Below are 22,770 nucleotides of genomic sequence, written 5' to 3' on the forward strand. Positions count from 1 at the left end.
TATAAAGAAGATATTTCGACAGGCGGATACATTCCACACTGTTCCTAAGCCTCTTGGTGCCTTGAGGAAAGTAAAAGAAACAAGCCAAAGAACAACTTTTTTCTAAATGCCCCTCCGAATAGCCAGTGACTCAAAGAGAGGTGTCTTGCTTGGAGGGAGGGAACCCAGCTCCCAGAAGCTCTGATTACACTGTCTGCCCTTTTCTGTAGCCACAGAGCAACCAACAAATTCCAAACGGGTAGTTAAAACAAAAGACCACACAAACAAACCCAAGAGTCTTGTTGCATCTTAAAGACTAACCAGTTTATTATTGCCTAAGCTTTCATGGCCTTCACTCAGATAGTCAGATATACCATATGAAGTAGGCTGTGGCTTATGAAGGCTTATACCACAATAAATTGTTTAATCTTTCATGCTGGGTAGCCAGCATGGTGCCACCCAGATGTTAGACTAAAATTCCCTATCAGCCTCAGCCACTGTGGCCCATGGTCAGAGGTGATCAGAGTTGTAACCCACCAACATCTGGAGGAGCACCATGTCACTTATAAGATTTCACAAACTTACAGTAATTGTGGAGTTCTTCCTAGGAGAGAGGAAGAGGGAGCTCCCAGGAACCACCGGTCCTCTAGCGAAGGGCTAAAACCAGTCAGGTTTGAGAGCTGCAGTCAGGTTCTCATATCTCTTTGATTCTCTGGATAACCTAAACAATTAGTACTTACAGAATGAAGCAGATGGTGCAGCCTTCATTCTCGCTTGATGTAAACAATATACCCAAACCGGGATCATCACAAACTAGCATTTCAGTTTCATTTGCTGCCTTGTGACTCGCAAGAGTGCTCCTTCATTTATGCCTCTGCCATGTGTGAAAAAAGCTCACATTCCCTTTGACACCACGTAGCGAAGCTTACAATATTAGATCACTCAAAACAGCCTAGCAAGTCAGGCAGTTCTCTACAGCCAGAAGAGCTATGGAGCCTGGGGGACCTTTCTTCTAGCTTTAAAGGAGCATTGGCCAACCTGGTGCCCTCTAGATGCCTTAGGGGCTGTAGCACAACAACAATGAGGACACCACACTGGCTACTCTTGCCAGAGGACAGCATGATGATGTTTACGTGGGCAGCTGGACTTCCAAGATATATCTTTGTTGTACATGTAATGGCCTATAACAGAACCCTACAGTAACTGCTGGCTTTTTTTGGAGGGGAAGGAGTTCACAGCAGCTGACTCTGACACAGCATGAGAAGTTGCTGTTAGAAATTGGGGGAATTGGAAAGCCATCTATGCACCTACAGGAACGTTACAGACTATAGCCATCATATTTAAGGTTACTGCAAATCACTGTATTCTCAATACATCTTATTTCACTGGCGAGTCCAAAGTGTGATGCCAAGTCTCTGCTTGACGCTTTCTTCCAAGCTGCAGTATTTTAGCGAAGTAATGGGGGGGAAGCAAGTTTACTGAACTTTCTTCTTGGCTGTGAGCAATCTAATCACTACATAATGTCCTAAATATAGTTCACCAATGGTTAGTGGATTGTTATTTTTAAACTGGAGTCCCTGCATGACACCACTTCTGCACACCTGCAGAAATCAGCAATATTGCAATGACTTAATTGTCAGCGCACTGAGGGGATAGAGGCTTAAGGGATCACATGAGTACGGATGAAGAGTCTTCTCTGTGATTGAAATCTACCTGGGAATTAAGAGAAAATAACAGAGAGGGTGAAGATCAGCAAGGGACATGGAAGTGTCAATTCTTCAAGAGCCTTGTCATCAATAAGCCAGATGCTAGGAACCGGAAGGAAAGAGTTGGGCCAGAGAGTCAGATCTGAGGAACAAAGTCAGGGGTCAGAGCTATGGGAATGCACAGGAAAATCCCCAGACCCAGGAAGATGTTGTGGGGAAGGATTCAGGTGACTTGACTTGAGAGGTCATGGGGTCATATAGACTACCCCAACCGTAAGTGGCATGCCCTCCCACAACAACTGAATGTTTGTCAGAATCCCAGCTGACCCAGGCCATGGAGAGATATCTTCAGAGGAAGAGGGTTGAGAGCACCCTGCTACGGAGAAACCCACATACATGGGGAAACCCACATTGCTCATATGGCACCTGTTGATCTCATGCTTCACCTGGGTTTGCAAAGGACTCCTAAGTCCTACCTTGATGGCCAGTTCTTCCACTACAATCCCCACACCCCAGCTTCAAGACCAACAGCGGTGGCAGACCAGGCTGGGAGCCCAAGTCTCAGGAGAAGCACCTGTTTGGCTGCCAGATGGTTCCAGAAGCAGGAAAAGAAGGAAGGGTCTACTTGGAAGGATAGACTCGGGAGGAAGAAAACAGGGGGAAGCAGAGAGCCAGGTGGAGGCAGGGACAGTGCAAGTCCCTTAGTTTCCTGTGGACCTTTGGTAGGTTAACTTTGAGAGCTGATGAATGCCAAAAGCCTCTGCACTTGGACGCCCTCCCATCAGATGTCAAAGAGATAAACAACTACCTGACATTTAGAAGACATCTGAAGGCAGCCCTGTTTAGGGAAGTTTTTAATGTGACATTTTAATGCATTTTTAATCTTTTTTGGAAGCTACCCAGATGGGCGGGGTACAAATAAATTATTATTATTATTATTATTTGAGGTGAATGTAAAAGCTACTGTTCCAATATCCCGATAAATGTAGGATTTCAATTCATGCATTTCACAGTGCAGAACCTGGTCTACAAAAACCTGTGGCAGTAACAAACTTGTTAGTCTTTAAGGTGTTCCAAGACTGATAGCTGTTTTTCATTCTAATGTGAAAGTGTCTCATCTTTTAGTGGTGTGAAAGTTTACAAACACCACAGCCAGAACAAGGCAAGGTCTATATTCAAAGTGTGGTTGATTGTAGTATGGAAGAATCAAATTTGAAATTATCGAATAGCCAGTTTCTACACTTGGTTTCCCCCCTCTCTCTTGAAAACTCAAATTTAAATTTCACATCACAAATCAAATTTTGGAGCACAATGTTCAGCATAGTGATTGAAATTTCAATGAATCCTTTCTTTTATGATTACATTTTGAGTTTCTCATATGAACCTGAAAATTATTTGGACTATAGGTTTCAGAATGTTCCCGAAAATGGTAATAAACCAACAATAAAACAACAATTTTCCAATTCAGAATCAGCACTTGTGTAGATGAGGCTCAATTTTACAGTGAAATCCAATGCATGTTTACTCAGAAGTAAGTTCCATTGTTTTTAATGCAGCTTACTTCCTTGTAGGCGTGCTTAGGACTGCAGCCTCATACTGTGAAGTTTAAGGGCACTTCATGGTGCAGGGGAGCGGTAAATCAAAACATATGTGCTTACATTTGTTTCTAGGACATTCTGGCCACAATCCAGCACAGAGTTAAGTGAGGGTAAGCGCACTAAAATGAATGGGCTTAATATATTTGACTCTGTGTCAAACTGTGGCCAACGAGGAGAATAGGATATAAACATATCATATAAATGAAAACTTCAGTTTCATCCTTAATAGCTTAACGAAATATAAACATAGGTGTGTGTCTTGTGATCTTCAGCCTACTTCCTTCCAAGCCATTTCACTAACTTTTAATAGGACTGTTTTGGAAGACAGGGATTTATATGACAGAGCATTTCACACTATTTTTCTAGGTGGATAGCTTAGCCACGGTTATGCATGCTCTTGCTAACCTCCAAGATAGACTACTGTGATGTGTGATATATGAGGCTCTCTTTGATGGATGTTTGGAAACTGTAATTTGTTTAGAGAGTGGTTGTTAGGTGGCTGCCGACTGGGCCTGGCGAATTGAAATATATCTTCAACAGCTCCGGTAGCTTGAAGCCTCTTTTCAAACACACTGTATGAGTCAAGTCCTGTATGGTTTGGCCCTGGGGTACCTGCAGGACTGAGAGCCAGTGTGGTGTAGTGGTTAAGAGCAGTGGACTCGTAATCTGGTGAACCAGGTTCGATTCCCCGCTCCTCCACATGCAGCTGCTGGGTGACTTTGGGCTAGTCACACTTCTCTCTGAAGTCTCTCGGCCTCAATCACCTCACAGAGTGTTTGTTGTGGGGGAGGAAGGGAGAGGAGAAGGTTAGCCGCTTTGAGACTCCTTAGGGTAGTGATAAAGCGGGATATCAAATCCAAACTCCTCCAACATGAGCCTACCTGTGCACTGCAGCTACTTCTGAAATGATGGTGACTGTAGAGAAGGTCTTGTAGCCAAAGCCACACCACTAATGATCAACAGGGAAGTTTCAGTAAATCTGGGGCAACTTCAAGGTATGCACACACATGAAAAGAAAAATCTAGAGGCAAAAACAGCCCTATTTAACGGCATGGGATGTTGCGTTAATGGGTCAGGGGATGAACCTGATGAGTGGGTACAGGGAGAAGTAAGATTGGGTAAGCAGGGGGAAGAACAGGAGAATATTATATGATATTATATTAGAATGGACCATTTCATTTCATATTTAATTTATATACCGCCTTTCTATTTTACTATACCCAAGACGGTACAGTAGGAATAAGTCAGAATAAGTTGCTTCCTAGTTCATATCGAGAAGCTATTTTTTCAGTGTTCTAATGACAGAAGACAGAACTGTCCATAAACATCAATGGAAAAATGAAATAATTTATTTTAGTTTGACCAGACACCAGAGTGTCCACCCCAGCCTCCATTCAACCCCACTTTAGGCGGAGGGGAAACAAAGGGAGTGATAAACCCAAAATAGACGGAGCCTGCTCAGTGGGCATGGGGTGTCAACTGATGCTTATGGGAGAAGGAAAACGAGAGAGAAGGAAAGAAGAGGCTGGAACCCACAACAGAAGCACTCCACACTGCAACGTTTTGTTGCAAGGCCCCACTTGTATATATTTATTTAGCCTTGGAATGAGATTACTACACAGGATGAGTCAGCGATGCGATAGGGTTTAGTATCCATCCAAAGCAGACACAATGGAGGAATTTCTGGGTTGAAACAGCTGACACGCACACATCCTAAGGAAACTATTCCTTAGAATTCTTTTTAAGCATAAGTTTACAACGTGGCAAGGAATTTCACCGCATAACATGCTGTGGAGTTTTAACAGAGAACCAGTGACAGTTCCAGCAAAGTAGATGGAAATGACATCTGGCATCCTCATGTTCGAAAGTCTGTATTTTTGGCTACCATCAGGACTTCCCTCCCACTTTGTAAAGCTATGAAGTGAAGCTTCATAAACAAAGAAGTGTGCTAATTCAGACTACATAAGACAGCAGTTCTTTCTGGGAAATAAGGTCCAGTCTACATAGTTCAGCTGTTGCATAATTGTTACCTTTACACATAAACACTGAGGGTCAAGACAAGGTGATCAGCACTTGCAGAGGAAACTGCAGATAGATTTATTTTTAACCAATAGTTTCATTGTAATAATTGAAAGCTTAAACATTTTTATTTACAAAGAAAACTACAGTAGTTTGTTACTATCAAAATCTCTGCATAGGCATCAAAATGTAACTAACCAAAAGAATTATCAACAATAAGAATGTAGCAAATAAATAAAATCCTAAGCAAGCTTTTAATTTTCCAATTCCTTTTTCTTTTCTTTTTTACCTCTCGCATCTTCCACAGAAACGCCCCAATCTTTGGAAATATGTAACAAGTTCTGTCCTCAAAACTTCACTTTGGTGCCAACTCTAATTATCACCAAAGGGTGGCATTTGCAATAAATGTTTCCTATGCCAAGAAAAGTTCTCAGAAAATCTTGCCCTTGGTCACACACAGCCATTCTGCTTTTTCTTTATGGCAGCAGCACCTCCTTATGTATGCCATTTATATATGATCCCCAAAAATTAATTACAGGAAAAGGTGCACCTCATGAGGTTAGGCATTCTACAAAAGGGAAACTACCACTGAGAAGGCCCTGACACAAGTTAATGTTAACAGGGCACCCCAGTGACAGCACCAGCACCAAAGCTTCATCTGTCATTATAGGGTCCAAGATGGTTAACACTGGGGAAGTGCCCTGCTAGGTATTCGGGTTCCAAGCCATTCAGGGCTTTCTTTACATGTTAACATAAATATATTGATTTGTGTCTGGTAGCCACCAGTACACAGTTTTTAGGACTGGTAGCACACTTCAAGCTATACTTGAAGGCATTCACTTTTCAATGTTTATTTGTTTCAAACCATTCTTGGAACTCTTGTCAAAGACAATCTCAAGGCTTGAAGAAAATGGTGCTTTATTTCCATCTCGCACAAGAGTCGAAAACCATAACCAGCCGCTTAGACCTAATAGCTCTTAGCCATGGGGATTAATGTTTGTTCCCACACAGCATTGGCCAGAACTTATGAACTGTAGCATTCCAAAGAACATTGCTTCCTGCACAATGAACTGTTTCAAGAGCAATCCTCGTTGAAACGGAAACTTGCATGTAAAAGTGGTTTGGAAAGCTGGTTACTTTTATGCTCTGGTTTTCCCTTGCAGCCTTCTTGATACCCAAAATATACCCAATTATGTCATCAATTTCCTTCAATTACTTCACAAAGGGTTCATGGGCACCCAGGGAATAAAAGGTTGCAACAGTAGCTTTTGTATCACTCAGCAATGGAATCCAGCATTCATAACGAGGCTCAGAAGCACACGGTGGGAAGGGGAGGGGAGTCATTTGCTTAGCATTCTTTAGCTCTATGTGGTATAACAGGAGCCTGTCATGATTTATCGCTGAATAGCACATTTATTTTGCTCGCGAGAGAAACCTTTCATAACCTGCTCGTTTCTGAAGCGCTTCTGGAGTTATGAGATCTGAGAGCCCTCATAAACGTGTTGTCGTGCTGAAAAGCTCCAAGATAGCCATCTCCCTTTGGAACGTTTCTGTACCGAGAATTTTCAAACTCTGGATTAAAAACTTACAGTTACTGGAGAACGACACATTGGACTTGACACATCTGTCTGTAACACCAGCTATAGAAGAATCTTGTGACACTGTGCTGGCTTCTGGAGGAGAAAGTCATAGGTTGTGTTTCAAAAGAAAAACTACAAATGCCCTGGGTGGTGGAGGCGTTCCTAATAAAACAATACGGCAGCCATCTTGTAAAATGTTCTATCAAATGAGATCCTCTCAGGCACTAGCACTTTCTTAATTTAGACATTTTGTTGAAACACAACTGAGTACTCCCTCAGCTTGTTATAATTTTAATAATAATACCTTTATTGTTATTGTACCTGTGTACAATGAAATTCAACGAGCCTCCCTCCCCCCACCAAACACTCAATCTCGTTGTACTTTGTGTGCTTATCGAACAACACACCACCTCGCAAGTCAATTTTGGTATGTTATTTTCCGTTCGACAGGCTAACAGCCCACGGATAGAAGCTATTTTTTAGCCTGTTGGTACAGCCGATTATACTTCTATATCTCCTGCCTGAGGGTAGAAGATTAAAGAGGTGATGGCCGGGGTGTGAGTCATCCCTGAGAATTTTTCTCTCTTTCCTAAGGCAACGATCCCTTGCGACATCATCTAGCGGACTCAATGGACAGCCCATGATATCATGTGCTATATTCACCACCCTCTGTAGAGATTTTTTGTCCATGGCTGTCAAGCCAGCATACCACACTGTAATACAATATGAAAGGACACTTTCTATTGTGCATGAAAAGAGTTCATCAATTGTTGTTTAACGTTATTCTTTCGCAAGACCCTGAGGAAATGGAGTCTCTGTTGGGCCTTTCTGACCACCTGGGTTATGGTGATTTTCCAAGTGATGTCCTCACTAAGGTAAACTCCCAGGAATTTAAATGAGGAGACTCTCTCCATACAGCCCCCCCCCCAATATACAACGGGGCAGGTTCCCCTCTCTTCCTCCGGAAGTCCAACACCATCTCCTTTGTCTTACTAAGTTAGGTGCAAGTTATTCTCTGAGCACCATGTAGATACTTTTTGAAGCTTCCCCCGTATGTTGTTTCATCTCCGCCTGCAATTAGGCCCATTATGGTAGTATCATATTGAAACTTAATAATTACTGTGGATGGATCTGATGATATGCAGTCATATGTGTACAATGAGCACAGGTAGGGACTTAGCACACATCCCTGTGGGCTACCATTAATGATGTTGTCTCCATGGGTGCTGTTTTATTAATTGTTGTTTTGCTCTTAGTTCATGTGTGTGAGAGTGTGCACTGTATGATGTTTTATTTTTTATAAAAAACCCCACCTCTATTTCATTTTTTGAAGAAGAAGAAAAGTGAGGCTATTTATTTTTAATAAATAAATATGTTAACTGATATCCAACTAAGATATACAGTGGTACCTCGCAAGACGAATGCCTCGTAAGATGAAAAACTCGCAAGACGAAAGAGTTTTTCGTTTTTTGAGTTGCTTCGCAAGACGACTTTCCCTATGGGCTTGCTTCGCAAGACGAAAATGTCTTGCAAGTTTGTTGAATGCATTGATTTTCAATGCATTCCTATGGGAATCCGTGCTTCGCAAGACGAAAAATTCGCAAGATGAAAAATTCGCAAGACGAAAACTCGCAGAACGAATTAATTTCGTCTTGCAAGGTACCACTGTACAAAGAAGTAGACCCATCAAAATTAATGGACTCTTGAGTATGACTAACATCAGACATCACCCACTGTACCAAATGCTAGTCCTATTCTGAGTAGATTCACTGGAAATAATGGACGTGACCAACGAAGGGCCATTGGTTTTAATGAGTCTACTCTGAATATAGCATAGTTGGATACTACCAAGAGAATACAGCAATGGGAGATTTAAAAGTTAGCCCCTAGAAATGTGGGCATGCACCTTGAACAAGGGCTGGGGTGGTGGGGGAAGAGAGCCAATATGTAGTTTTACCACTTTGCTATGACATTTCCCTCCAACAAAGTAATTTTGTCCTGTCTTCCTGACTCCAGTTCATACATTTTTATGAGCTGACATATGATAAAATGTTCCAACATACAATCCACATATCCTGGAGCAGATCTCACTGAGTATAATGGGACTGATCTGGAATAAATGGGCATTTAATAGTTATATTAAAATATGCTTTTTCATGAAGGTTCCTTAAAAGACTTCAGGTGTTTTCGAACTATGGAAACAATCACCACACTTCTTGGTACAACTAAAACAAATTTCTCATTGGTCCTTACAGTCATTAGTTAGAGCACTATGACAAATACCACCCTAGAAGATTTTATATGGTTATTTACCACTAAACTGAGATGTGAAACCAAGATCACAAAACAGCAATGCTACACCGCCCTCTAGAGGTGTTTCCTTTAGCAGTAAATCAGGTTTGTTCGTTGTTTTGAGAGCGAATCTGCAAAATTTTCTACCTTGCTATTTCACAACCCATAATTGAGAAATACATTTTGTGATTCATATAAATGGAAATCTCTTTGTTCCAGAAGCAGATTAAAAGCTGCAGAAAAATCAAAGCCGTGCTAGGGAGCATTAAAACCCCAGGAAAGCAGAACAATTCTTAACCAATGTGTAAAACACAGAGGATTTGATGTCAGCTGAAAGAATAAGGGCAAGGCTTTCTACAGAAGTGCTGCCAGAAGGGCCTCTCAGAGGTCCAGATGGGCCCAGGCCACTTCCAACATTTGGGGCCCAAACCCACAATCAAAATTTAAAATGACAAATTAAATCACACAATCTAAATAAGGTGCATCTACACACAAACACAGTTTAACAACCAAAAGCTGCTTCACTGCTTGCTTCAGACTCACAGCAAGAAATAAAAATGTTCCACATCAAAGCAAGTCTGAGAACTAAACAAAGTAATGGGGGGAAATTGCACAGTTGAAATGTGTCAGATTCTCAGATATTCAGGCTGTAATCCTAACCTCACTTGGGAGTAATTCCTACTGAATTCAACGGAACTTACTACTGAGTAGACATAGTTAAGATTGCATTGTAAATGACAGTGCAAATGGCATTAAAAAAATATGGTTTGTGGGGCAGGACAATTTAGAACTTCCTAGCAATATATGATTATTATCTGCATGCAAAGGACACACTATTAAACCTGTGCATTTTCTTCATGAAACTTGCTTTCTTGATTAGAGTCACATTCCATGACTTTTGGAAGCCTATAAAGAGTGGGAGAAAATCCCTGGAAGTGGGGCTTTTGATAGTACTAATGCAGAGTCAAGCTTCACATATGCATTTTTGTACACATTGATTGGAGAACTGCATCGCAAAATTCAGAGAATATTTTGAGGAATAGCTGTGTTTTGAATTATTGGTTTAAGAAGTGCAAATTAGGTAGTAGTTTCTCATTAATAACACTGACATTCTCCCCCATCTCTATGAGAAAAGTGAGCCTTCCTTAATCTCAGACTCTTTGAAAAGAAATCAGATAAATCATTTGTAACATCCGATTCCTATGATTTTCTGAAATATCTTACCTGAATTGCTATTCTGCCAACTGCAGATTTTGTACTGGTTCTAGAGTTGTTAAAGACCCTAACACATAAATTTTGACTCAGGCTAGCAGCAAGCTAGGCACTTACTTCCCTTGGCTCTATCCATCATTAAGGGGGAATGACTATTCCAGCTTGTTTGGGCTTCTGTCCAAACTACCTCTTCACACTGGGCAATACAGAGAGCACCAAAGCAAGCTGTACAGAGTTTTAAGCAAATAGCCAATATCCTGTTACATAACAGAACCACTGAGCATTCCCTCTACTATGAGAAGGGACAAGTTACATTTATCAAGACAGCCATTTGATCACGAGTGATAAATAGTTCATACACAATTTAATGGGAAGTGGATACAACTTAAGTCAATCTTTTAAATATAAATGAGAAGCCTTGGAGGAAACCCAATCCCTCCCAAAGCAGCTTTGAATCTACTCCCCTTCAGCTCTGAAACTGAAAACCGTGGCGCACACACAGCTTCTGTTGAGATTAGCGACCGGTCAGGAGAGCATGGCTGCACCTGCAAAGTTGTGTGTTATGACATTGGTTAATAACCTGCATAAATCACAGTCTTTGGGAAAACAAATAAAATAACTCTCAGGGTCCTTTGACACGGGGTGGTTGGGGAAAACACCACAGTTTATTGTGGGAGCTGAACCATTCCAGACGCGGCTACCTGCCTCCTTGTGTAAGCAGAAAATCAAGGTTCTCTACATTCACAAAGCATTTCTGAAGAAATGGGAATAAAGTGTGACATTCAAAGAGAAATATGCAGGGTCTGATCCCAAGAAACTTTGGGGCAGTTGCTCTGTTCAAACCAGGCAACATTTGAAAATGTGTCAGACTTCCCTGTTCTATTCAGTTTCAAAACACTGTGTGTTTACTACTTTCTGACCAAGTTATGTTACTGTAAGAAATATGTGTACAGTCGTACCTCGGAAGTCAAATGGAATCCGTTCCAGAAGTCCATTTGACTTCCGAAACGTTAGGAAACCAAAGTGCGGCTTCAGATTGGCTTCAGGAAGCTCTTGCAGCCAATCGGAAGCCCCGTCAGATGTTCACATTCCAAAAGAACGTTTGAAAACTGGAACATTCCCGGGTTTCAATCGTTCGGGAGCCAGAACGTTCCACTCCCAAGGCGTTCGGAAGCCGAGGTACAACTGTATAGGGTTAAACCAGACTTTCTACCTAAGGATAATATTGGAACCAGCTATGGTTGAAACTGCGGTGAGAGATCACTGTAAGTGGGACTCTTTTTACTGTAAACTTCTGCCATGGGAAGGCGGGGAGGGTCATCAGGATTGGAGCTGTGGCACCTGAAGACAGGGTTTAATTATTTCCTTCCATGCCACAATCCTGCTGAAAACTCACGTCCCAAAGCAGCTCTGGCAGGAAGCCCAAGGAAGCATCATTCCCTGATGTAATGGACTTGCTAGATGCAGAGAAGTAGCAGGAGGCACCAGATGGGGAACCAGATTTATCTGTTTATTTCTTTAACCTTATTACTTGAGAACTCCTAGCTAAACTTGATGCTACACTATACCGTAGGTAAAACAACACACGTAAAATAAAACAACACTTGTTATTTGTTTCTGTAAGTATACTGCATGTGGGTTATGTAAAAACTATCCAGCTTTTTAGGAGAAAAAAATAGAGAAGTCTTCCTTTGAGGTCTTGCTCACAAAGTATTTAAATTAAGGCTCCGAAGCTATCTGATCGCAAACAATAACTTCTAGGTCTCAGCACTTCTGTCAGAACTATCATTTGCTTTTGCTTTTTTTAAATCAACAAAAGAGCTCCCACAGCAAGCGCAAATACTGAAACCATTTGAATGTATAACCACACTGCAAAGTGCAATTACATTTTTGAATTTACTCTTATTGCATCTGTAATGCAAATGATTTGTCTCAGGGGGCTGCTCTTTGCACTTGCAGCGAAGCCGCTGAGCACGGGAAACGCTGAGCACAGCAACATGATTCTGACATGGTGTGGCCGGCAGGGGGGGATGTAACACCAAAATAAAAGTGTGGCAATGGGAACCTTTGAAAGAGCAGAGAGATACAACTCTGCGTTTATGAACGCAGATAGTTAACCACCGAGTTCAATTTTCTAAAACGGCAACAGAGCTTTATTTTGCAACCTACTGTTAAATAGCGCTGAGGACGCTTTTTTCTGGGGAAGTTTCTAAGGTTCCCTTTTCTTTTTCTCACACCCTGCTCTCCCAGGAAAAGGAATTCCACTTTGAAGAAGTTTCTCCAAATGTTCATCAATCACTCTGTAATGGTGGTCACTATCCTGCCAACCCCCTCCGCCAACTATTCCTCAGAATGACACCCGATTCTAGACACAACCTGGCAAAGGGGACTTCCAACCACCCTTGCCTCTCCTTTAACTTCTCCTTTGCTGACTAGAAAGTCACTACAACTGTTGCAATACAACAAAACCTTGTGCAGGTGTGAGGCAGCTATGGTGACAATGGGTTGATTTCTCCATCTCCCGAAGCCACCAGGACAAATATTGTTGAGTGCACATGGCTTGCCCAGAGATGCAAGAAAAAAATAGACATAAAGAGTTGTATCCAATGTAGCGCTTAGCGGATCCTTCTATCAATGCATGGATTTCTCCTTGTGCAGCAGAACAACATGCCCTTCTCCTCCCATCACCTCCCCAAATCTGTTCTAATCCCTACAGTAGGACAAAAAAGGGGTTGGAAACTTGTTTGGGGAATGTGTTGTGCACAGCATTCCACCCACAGGCACAGGGGATTTTTCAACAGGGTTTTATAGCTCCCCACTTCTGATAGCTGTCTCCTGAGCTCAGAATAGAAACTTTGGTGGCTCTTAATGCTCACCCTTTATACGAAGGGAGGCCTTAGGACCCCAGGGTTTATCTCCAGTGATCTGAATCTAAGCCCAATAAAAACTCAACTCATTCTCTCCCTCCTCACAGCTACCAGCAGGTCTCCAAATCTCCCACGTATTCTGCTTATCTGGCTACAGAAGATGATGATCTACACTGCATCAGAGACATGAAGAACTGGAAAATGCTATTTTGCCATATAAACAGCAGCGGTCAAGTACCTTGAGAAGGGTACCAGTGGTACCAGTGGTGGGAGGATCAGCCCATTGTGCCCTGGACCCAATATGACTCTGAATGACTTAGAATAAGAATAGTTCTTTGTCTACTCTGCCAATTCAGGTCAAACCCTTTCACTAACATAAGCATCAAAAGAAAAAGTCCTTCCCTAGAGGATGGTTCAATCTAAATGCCAATGGTGGGGGGTAACAATATATGGAAAGAAGTAAAGGGAGAGGTAAATGAGACAAGGGGTGACTGAGAGAAATTACAGCACTTAGGTTTGGGTTCAGTTGGAGAGGGGGACACAGTGTATCAAAGAAAGGGGACCAAAATAGTATCTACATTCTCTTCCCTTTTCTCTCTGCCACTAGCTTCTCATTTTTGGTCTAATTATGTGTGAGATATTTTGTTATGGAGAAACTGGGGGGAGGGGTTGAAAGGGAATGAGGCTCCTTGTTCCCCTTTCATAATTAGCTCAAGAGACACCCAGATGTTTGCTAAAGGCTACAGAAGCATCATGAAATCAGTGCGACACCGCCGTGTTTCAAGATTTGCCACAGTTCACAAACAATGATCAATCTGTCCCCACCCCACCCTCTCCGCACCCATCCATGACCACATGGCTGGCATCTGGCACCATGTCTGCATCAGCAGAGGCAGCTGGAGCCCTGCCACCGAGTCTGCTCACGGCGCATACCAAAAACAACCAGCTTGTGGGCACTAGGAAGGAGGAACGGGGAGGCAGTAGACACTTACCAATACTGCACATTCCTGGAAAGGGTAGCCAGATGGCTGGTAGGCTGCCAAAGCAGACACGACACCGGGCACTCTGGCCATCCTGCTGAGAGAAGCTGCCGTTGGTTTTCGCCATTCTTGGTCCCTGCCTGTCTTAAGAGTCAACTTAGTGGCTGTGGTGCCTGACAAGGAGCAAAGTGTAGTTGTCTGCATAACGCAAGGGAAGAGAACTTAGCTGGGGTGTTCCTGAGGGAAGAGAGGAACTGGCTTCGTCAGGGACTTTCCCCTTGTGCTATGGCAGGGAGGGAATAGCTAGCAGTGTTTCTGAAGGACGTTGCAAGTACAGTGGTACCTCTGGTTGCGAACGGGATCCGTTCCGGAGTCCCATTCGCAACATGAGCAGAATGCAACCCGCGTCTGTGCAGATCACGATTTGCCGCGTCTGCACATGTGTGTGATGTCATTTTGCATGTCTGCGCATGTGCGAGCGGCGAAACCCAGAAGTAATGCTTTGCGGTACTTCCGGGTAGCCACGGGATGCAACCTGAAAAAACGTATCATGAAACAAACGCAACACGAGTTATGAATGTGGGGGTGGAGGGAAGAAATCTGGTAGGCAAGAAGGTGTAAGCCAGGGATAGGAAACTTTTTTTTTTTTTTAGCCTGAGAGCTGCATTCCTTTCCAGAAAGCCTTCCAATAACTCAGAGCCTCTGTACGCTTCAGGTTGTTTCTGCTCCCAGCTAAAGGCGCCATCCTTTCCTGCTGGCTTGTTCATGTGGGTAGATTCAGCATAACCCATTGTCATTCCAGTGCTGGATATAAAGAAGAACCTTTTTCAGTATTCTTTTCTAGGCAGTCTTCCAAAGGCCATATCCCAGTAGTGGGCAGCGCAAGAGGCAAATGTTGGTGGAGGCAAAAAAAGCAAATTTTACCACAGTGTAGTAGGCTAGTTTCTACACACACCTACACACCTCTCTATCCTCCACTTAGGCAAATGAGAGAAATTACCATAATTCAAGGACATATTCCAGTTAGGTAAACACACCTGGGGTGCAAGGCGTATCCATGAGAGGCATAGCCTGGGGTTGGGGGAGGTGTGACGGGGGGGAGTTCTGAGGATCTGAGAGAAAAGCTGGGGGGGGTCACATTTTGTCCCTGAGCCTGAGGTTCTCCACCTCTGATTTAAGCAAAGTCGTGTTGTATATATTGCTTGCAATGCCTGGATAATCAGAGTGAGATATATGCATGCATTCTGACAGAGGGGATATATGGATGGGCAGGTGACTATGCCCTGTCTTCATGCAACTATAAGAAAAGAGCACTTGACTTTTCCAGCTTGACCTCTAGAATTTTAAAAAATGTGATAGGGAGATAATGACACACATTCTAAATGTTGCACACAATTAGCAACAGGCAGCCTGCTGAGCCAGGAAATATAGCAGGATGTTCTAAAATGAGGCAGTATGAGAGGGGATATTTTTGTAAACTGCCCTAGGAATATGACTGAAAGTGGGGCTAAGGGGACTGGTGTGGGTGGGTGCAATGAATGGCATTTCAGGATTGGCTAATCCCCAAGAGTTAGCTTTTTATGCTACAGATTTCTTAAAGCCTAAAATCATTACCTTTGGAAGTTGGCAAGCTAGTTCTTTATCATTTACTTAATATAACGGTCAGCCTCTTTGATCAATGGATTAGAAGTTACAAATCTGCCAGACAATTGCAGCACTCTAGGGCTTGTTCCAGAGAAACAAATGGAACAGCTACAGGTTTCCTTGTCTTTCACTAGCATTATGTATGTGTAGCTGTGCAGCTTATAGCCCAAAACAAGTCAATTGGTTTTATGAGCTCTGACATTCTGATATACTAAAGCCACGGGTCTCAGTGCCCCAACATTCCTGGGAAAGGGCCTATGTACAATTTTGTTATGTCACTGAACAACCTTGCAAGTTCCAGAAAAAAGTCAGGAGTGCAGGAAGCTGCCATATGCCCAGGGCTTTTTTTCAGCCAGAACTCACCTGAACTCAGTTCCAGCCCTTCTCAGGTGGGAGCCATTGCCATTATAAGAGAACAGGGGAGGTATTCATTGTGAGTTCTGGACCTCTTTTTCTAGAAAAATAGCACTGTTTATACCAAGTCAAACTACTTGTCCACCTAGCACAGTACTGTCTACTTTGACTGGTAGCAACCATCTAGGGTCAAGCTACAAACTGCCCCAAGGTTGTTGTTGTTGTTTAGTCATTTAGTCGTGTCCGACTCTTCGTGACCCCATGGACCAGAGCACGCCAGGCACTCCTGTCTTCCATTGCCTCCCGCAGTTTGGTCAAACTCATGCTAGTAGCTTCAAGAACACTATCCAACCATCTCGTCCTCTGTCGTCCCCTTCTCCTTGTGCCCTTTCCCAACATCAGGGTCTTTTCCAGGGAGTCTTCTCTTCTCATGAGGTGGCCAAAGTATTGGAGCCTCAGCTTCACAATCTGTCCTTCCAGTGAGCACTCAGGGCTGATTTCCTTAAGAATGGATAGGTTTGTTCTTCTTGCAGTCCATGGGACCCCCAGGAGTCTCCTCCAGCACCATAATTCAAAAGCATCAGTTCTTCGGCAACCAGCCTTCTTTATGGTCCAGCTCTCACTTCCATACATCACTACTGGGAAAACCATAGCTTTAACTATACAGACCTTTGTTGGCAAGGCGATGTCTCCGTACTGCATGCTAATATATTTTCTTCCCTTTTTTATAAAAAACATTTTTTATTAAAGGTTTTCCTTGCTTACGGAAGCACATGCATTGTCTATTTTTTTCATGTTGTAGAGTCTTTTCTATATATCAGTTGCATTCGATGCGAGAACTTAGTGTTGTATACAGTATAATCATCTTAGGTCCCTTCTGCACCACACAGTTAAAGTGGCAATATACCCCTTTAAACAGTCATGGCTTCCGCCAAAGAATCCTGGGAGCTGCAATTTGTTAAAAGTGCTGCGAGTTGTCAGAGATTTCCACCCCTCTCACAAAGATGCAGTTCCCAGAGTAGTTTAACAATAAATTTGGGGGGCTCTGGGGAAGCCATAACTATTGATACTGTTTTAAGTGTATACTGCAGGATGGAGCCTTAGAGTCAGGCAGCTTTTCCAAGGCACTCAGATAGACTTTTCCCCCATATAGGAATTCCGCAGTGACACCAACTTACACCATTCATATTCAATGCATAGAACAATTAGTTTCAAATTTTCTAATGCAGAAGATGATGCTACAAGCCCAGGAGAGCCTGGATGCTGTGTTTCAATGCGGCAAAAATGGTGCACTGCTAAGACCATAGATGTTCACAAAACAAGGAAGAAGGCATTCATTCCATCAACTAAAGTAAACTCTCACCCTCTTTTTTTTTTTTTAAGGGAGTATTATGCATTTTTAAAAACGAATTTTCCTGCAGTATGTACCGCACTGATCACAGTCACATTGTATGTCTCCATGTGTGTGCTTCAAATATTACAATACAAAAAGGCATCTCTTCAGGGGGGAGAAAAACCACATGAAATTGGGTTGGGAGGTAGCCTGGGAAACACGATTACCTTGGCAATAACCTAGGGGTGTACTGCTTTGAGGGAGCATATTATTTCCCAAGCCAAAAAGATATGTATCTGCTTTTTAAAAAGAGAGTGAGGAAAGCTGCCATAAGGAACTGCAGGTTTCAGCAACGTGATTGGAAAAAGGCCTCTGTGTTCATAATTTTACTTTCAATGCCACGTTCATGCAGCAAGCAGTTTCAAATGTAAATATGCTTGAACAAATTCAGTGCCACAAAGGAGGGACTTTTTGAAATTATTGCTACCACATTATGACTTTATTTCACAAAGGGATTTGAAGACATTTAAAAAAGCCTTGTAGAAAAGCTGGGTTGGTTTCACACACACACACACACACACACACACACACACACAGAGAGAGAGAGAGAGAGAGAGAGAGCTTTTTTAAACAAAGCAATGTGGGATACAGAACGTGCTTATCTCCACAGCAGTCATTTGGGATAGAATCAGAATTTAAATAGGATGCAAGCAAAAAAAAAAAAAGCTACTTTTCAAGGGATAAATTAATGTGAAATTTCTCAGGAGGAAAAATAAGAAGAAAAGGCAGCTGTTTCGTTTACCATATCAAAAAAGAAAGGAAATACTTGATTACACTGCACCCATGGTTTAAAGTTAAGCTAAGGCAGCATGAGTCTGACTGGTAAACATCATTTAGCTCATTCTTAAGAGGCTTAGGGAATGCCACTGTTAAAATGTTTTGCAGCACATTCCTGCAACAGCCAATAGGATGGAGGGAAGTTAAGTGCATATGAAAGAAATCAGAAAAAAGAGCTTGAATCGCTTTTTGAAAAACGAACACCCTTCTCAAAGGATTTGCTACTTCAATCCATGAAGATGTATCCCTGAACTGCATCAGTGTGAGTATCATCATGAAATAGGGAGACTTTCCTTGTTATGACTTTATTAAATCCAAAGCATATTATATGAGAGCATTAGATTTACCAGAAGCTCGTTCAGCACCTGAGGTCCTCAGAACAAATCCAACTCCTTTATTTAAATGCAACAGCAATTCTTTATCTTTCTCCTTGTGATTGTTAAATACGGCAAATGTCATTATTTATAAGACTAATTAATTAAAGTTGTTAGTTGCCACAATACCAAATGGTCTCTGGGCAACTCACAACAATTTTAAACCATATTAAATTTTAAAGCAACGACAACAACATTGTAATATTACAAAAAGCATGATCAGCAGTTCAATAATTAAGACATATCTCATGTAATCAAATATCTGGGAGAAGAAGGGATAAATTAATTGCAAAAAAACCAACAACCTGTCCACTACCAGTTTTCAATCAGTTTTAAAACCATGAATTAGACACACAGAGACACAGCAAAAAAATAAAAAGACACTTGGTTCCAATTAGGTTATGCAGCCTAGGCCCAGATTCAATTAAACCAGTGTGCTAGTGGAAGCCTATGCAAACCTCCTGGTAGCTAGAGGCATCCCCCAGCCCCCACCTAAGACTTGTTCCTAAATGCTTTTTGCTTGTTTCCAAAAACAAACATCCTCTGTGACCACAGATGAAAAAAGGACCATTGTATTTTGCTATTAATAAAAATACAGAAGTGTTGAAAAGGGATGTATGAGACCCAGCTGGTTTCACTATACTTGTCCTCCCTCCCATCACCACACATCAGAGCACAAGTTAAAGACACTTTTGGCCATGAAAGGATGGTCCCCAATTTCCATTGACTCTCCCATCTGGCATCAGTCCCCCACACCATATTTCACACTTTGAGACCATGTGAAGGTACATCATGCACTCCCAAGTGTCACAACATGGGATGGAGAGGTGAGGGAGGCATGGCACATTGGTAGAGCAAATGCTTTGCATACAAAAGGTCACAGGTTCAATCCCTAACATCTCCAGTTGTAGGAGATGCTGGGAGACACCCCTGCACAAGACCCCCAAAGCCACCGCCAAACAAAATAGTCAATATTAGGAAAGATGGACCAGCAATCTAACTCAGTACAGGGTAACTTCAAATATTCACTAAAGAGGCAGCCACAGATTGACTTTTATTTATTTAAAAGTGCCACCAGTAGTTGACTGAGAATGGTATGCGCAGCCTGGTCCAGGATCTTAATCACCCTACCTAAGGATCCTGTTACGAACTCCTGTATTATGATGGAGCTCAACAGTGCCAACTGGAATTTCTGGGATTTTACACACACATATACCCCAGTGAACTCTGAATAAACAACTATTCTTTACATTCTTTTTGAATGCAAGTCTTAAAGTAAAGCCTTCCTATACAATGACTCAACAGGTCCAAACTGGCAAAAATGTAAACTTCTTTTGAAGTTTAAAAGTTCAGAGTCATTAGGAAATTGGAGCTAACCTCTATGCAACTTTCTGATTCTCTACAGATACTCAGAATGGAACAGATCTCATTAAAAGGCCCAACAACAATCTATTTCTACTAAGGGACTTTTGCAGGTCTCAGATTCCCATAAATACTGAGATGTCGCTCTCAGTCTTGCCTTACTGGAAACATCTAAACAGAATCTGAAAGATGTTGTAACTCAGAACCTCTCTTCTGGAAAGAACTCTGTAACTTGTATCATAGGATCAGTAAAAGCTGGTGCCAGTTGTGACTAGTAGGAGAGAAGCCAGGGGCCCAAAATTAATAGAATCAAGTCAAGGATAGGTGGAGCCAACTAATTCTGGTTATGTTCCCATTCTCTTCCCTGCTGAATTCCACAAAGGCAGCTCTAAGGAAGAAGCTGACAGCCATTGCTACTTCTTTGACTGGTCTTAAGTAAGGGGGCAGGCAGGTAGGTGCTGCCTAAGGGCAGACTGGGGGGGCAGTGGCCCACATGCTCTAATGGACCATCCTCCATCCTGCTTATTATGAGGGGCTGCAGTTATTACTCCCAAAAGGAAATGAGGAGACTTCCAGCACTGCTGAAATGTACTGCTGAATTTTCAAAGAGAAGAAGACAAACTCACCCAGCAAAGGGCAAATGGACCAAAGAGCAGAAGACAACTTTTCTTCTATCCATTCAGAAAACACAAATTCTTGCTCCTCGGATCTCATCACATTTAAAGCCAGCAGCTTCTATATGTCACTGAAGCAAACTGTGATAGATTGAAGTTCTTCACCATTCCACTAACTCCTTAATTCCACTACCGCCTTAATTGCCATGGGGAAAAAGAAATTGCCATCATACTTCAAACATCTAAGATTAATAACAAATGCAGAGGATAATTAAATGGGGAGATTTAAACTCAACTAAATTCATCCATTTATTACACACTTGGTTGCCTGACTAAAATTAGGTAACTAATCTGAATATGACTGATGAGAAATAATAGTAATGAAGGAACGTTTTTTTATTTTTAAAAAAGCACAGGACAAAGATAAGTACTTGCCCTAAGTGCATTTTTTGCTCTTGTTTACAAAGACATTCCATCTTGCTTTGTATATGGTATGTGTGATTGCAAGGCATAAATGGAGCACACTGTTAATTAGTCAACACAAGCAGGATCATTTGTTTTTGCTCATGTTTAGGCTTTGATCTAAATTTCTCTTGCAATTCCTGTCAAAATTGTTTGTCACACTTTCACACAATAAGTGAGCAGTAGAGGAACTGCTAAGCCCATATCCAGACACTTCTGCTTGACTCGTCTTGCGCTATGTGTCTTGAAGGAGAGGAAGGTAGCATTTGATGCTCTGCCTCAAGCAGCAAGATGTCTTTCCGGAAGGCACATCTGAAATCTCCTTTCCCAGGCCGCTCGGAAAAAGACAGAGGTTGCATCGCAACTGGTAGAGGGACACCAGTGAACACAAAGACGGGCTCCATTTGGGACTGTTAGAACAGGAGCCATGTTCACTGCCACCAGCTTCTGGGAACTGCAAGTGGGAAGGGTGATGTTGGGCTAGATGGGCCTTTGGCCTGATTCAGCCTGGTTCTCTTTACATTCTCAAGGCTTCCTGTTGCCCCCTCCAAGGGTCTCTTGTGGGATGGGTTTCTTAATAAGACATCTGCTAATGAAAGCTGCCTTTAACCGTGGTGGTGACATTCTGCAGAATTTTCTGAAACAAAAGTGCTCCAGGCCACGTTTTGGAAACAAAAATATATAAAACTCAGCAAAAAATTTTTTAGAAAATGTTGGGAAGGAAACTGTATTTGCCATTTTTTTATTTTTTTTAATATTCAAGGAACGTAGAATGAAAATAAGAGCTGATAGTTTCTGGAACATTTTCTATACTCAGAGTTTTGCTTTTGATGTTGCCAGCTTCATATAGCTAGGAAGACATGTGTGTCTGAGCGCCATGGGAGAGTACAAAAAGAAATTGAAAATAAGCTCCTGTGTTTAGGGGAAAAAATAGCACGGCCTGAGCAGAGGGTTTGTGACCGAACAAAGCCGTTGTGAAGAAGCCATGCCCATGGAACAGAACATTTTGTGGTGGATGTGGCTATTGGTGGCACATGGCTTGCTAATGCTAGTAATAGAGCTGCCAAGCATCCTAGAGAAATCATAGATAGAGATAAGCCAGGGAAGCAGAGCAGAGGAGTGTGGAGAAACAAAGCAGAGCCAGGGAGACTCTGTTGTTCAGGGAAGGTCCCAGTCTAACTAGAAGCCTTTTATAGCTCTTTCTGTCCTGGTGGACCCAAAGCGAGCCTGGGTGAGAATTCCGAAAGCTCACCAGAGATGGCAACCACACTTCCAACCCAAGATTCTTGGTTCTGACTGCTAGTGCAGTTGTTACCTTCTGTTTAAGATTTAAGAAGTAGAAGGTGGAATATGAGATTCCCAATGAACATCACCCTAGGTAGAATCATGGTGCTGAGGCAACATTTCAAAAGGTCCCCTAGAAGGGAGGTATTTCTGAACCCTTCTACTTCTTATATATGTAAAATGTGTGTTATTACCATGGGACTGTGGCCTGTCTCCAAATATGTGAGTTTAGTCCATGTTGTTCTGATAGTATAAAAGGAATGAAATTTGCAT

At 42.2% G+C, this 22,770-nt stretch overlaps 1 protein-coding gene across 5 annotated transcripts in view; it reads right to left on the reverse strand.

Moving 5' to 3' along the window:
- The window catches only part of HDAC9 (histone deacetylase 9), a 466,741-nt gene that overhangs the window by 318,269 nt on the left and 125,702 nt on the right, over window positions 1–22,770 (reverse strand). The window contains exon 1 of one of the 5 annotated variants that reach the window (XM_083578500.1): window positions 14,246–14,393. The exons of 2 other annotated variants lie outside the window; for them this stretch is intronic. In XM_083578500.1, the coding sequence (XP_083434626.1) occupies window positions 14,246–14,360 (115 nt within the window). In that variant the 5' untranslated portion in view covers window positions 14,361–14,393. Of the gene's footprint in view, window positions 1–14,245; window positions 14,394–22,770 lie in introns of those variants that run through there. 2 more of the 5 variants (XM_083578503.1, XM_083578502.1) reach the window with 2 other exon arrangements.

Source organism: Podarcis filfolensis (genome assembly GCF_964270895.1).
Source record: "Podarcis filfolensis genome assembly, chromosome: 12".
Classification (NCBI taxonomy): Eukaryota; Metazoa; Chordata; class Lepidosauria; order Squamata; family Lacertidae; genus Podarcis; species Podarcis filfolensis.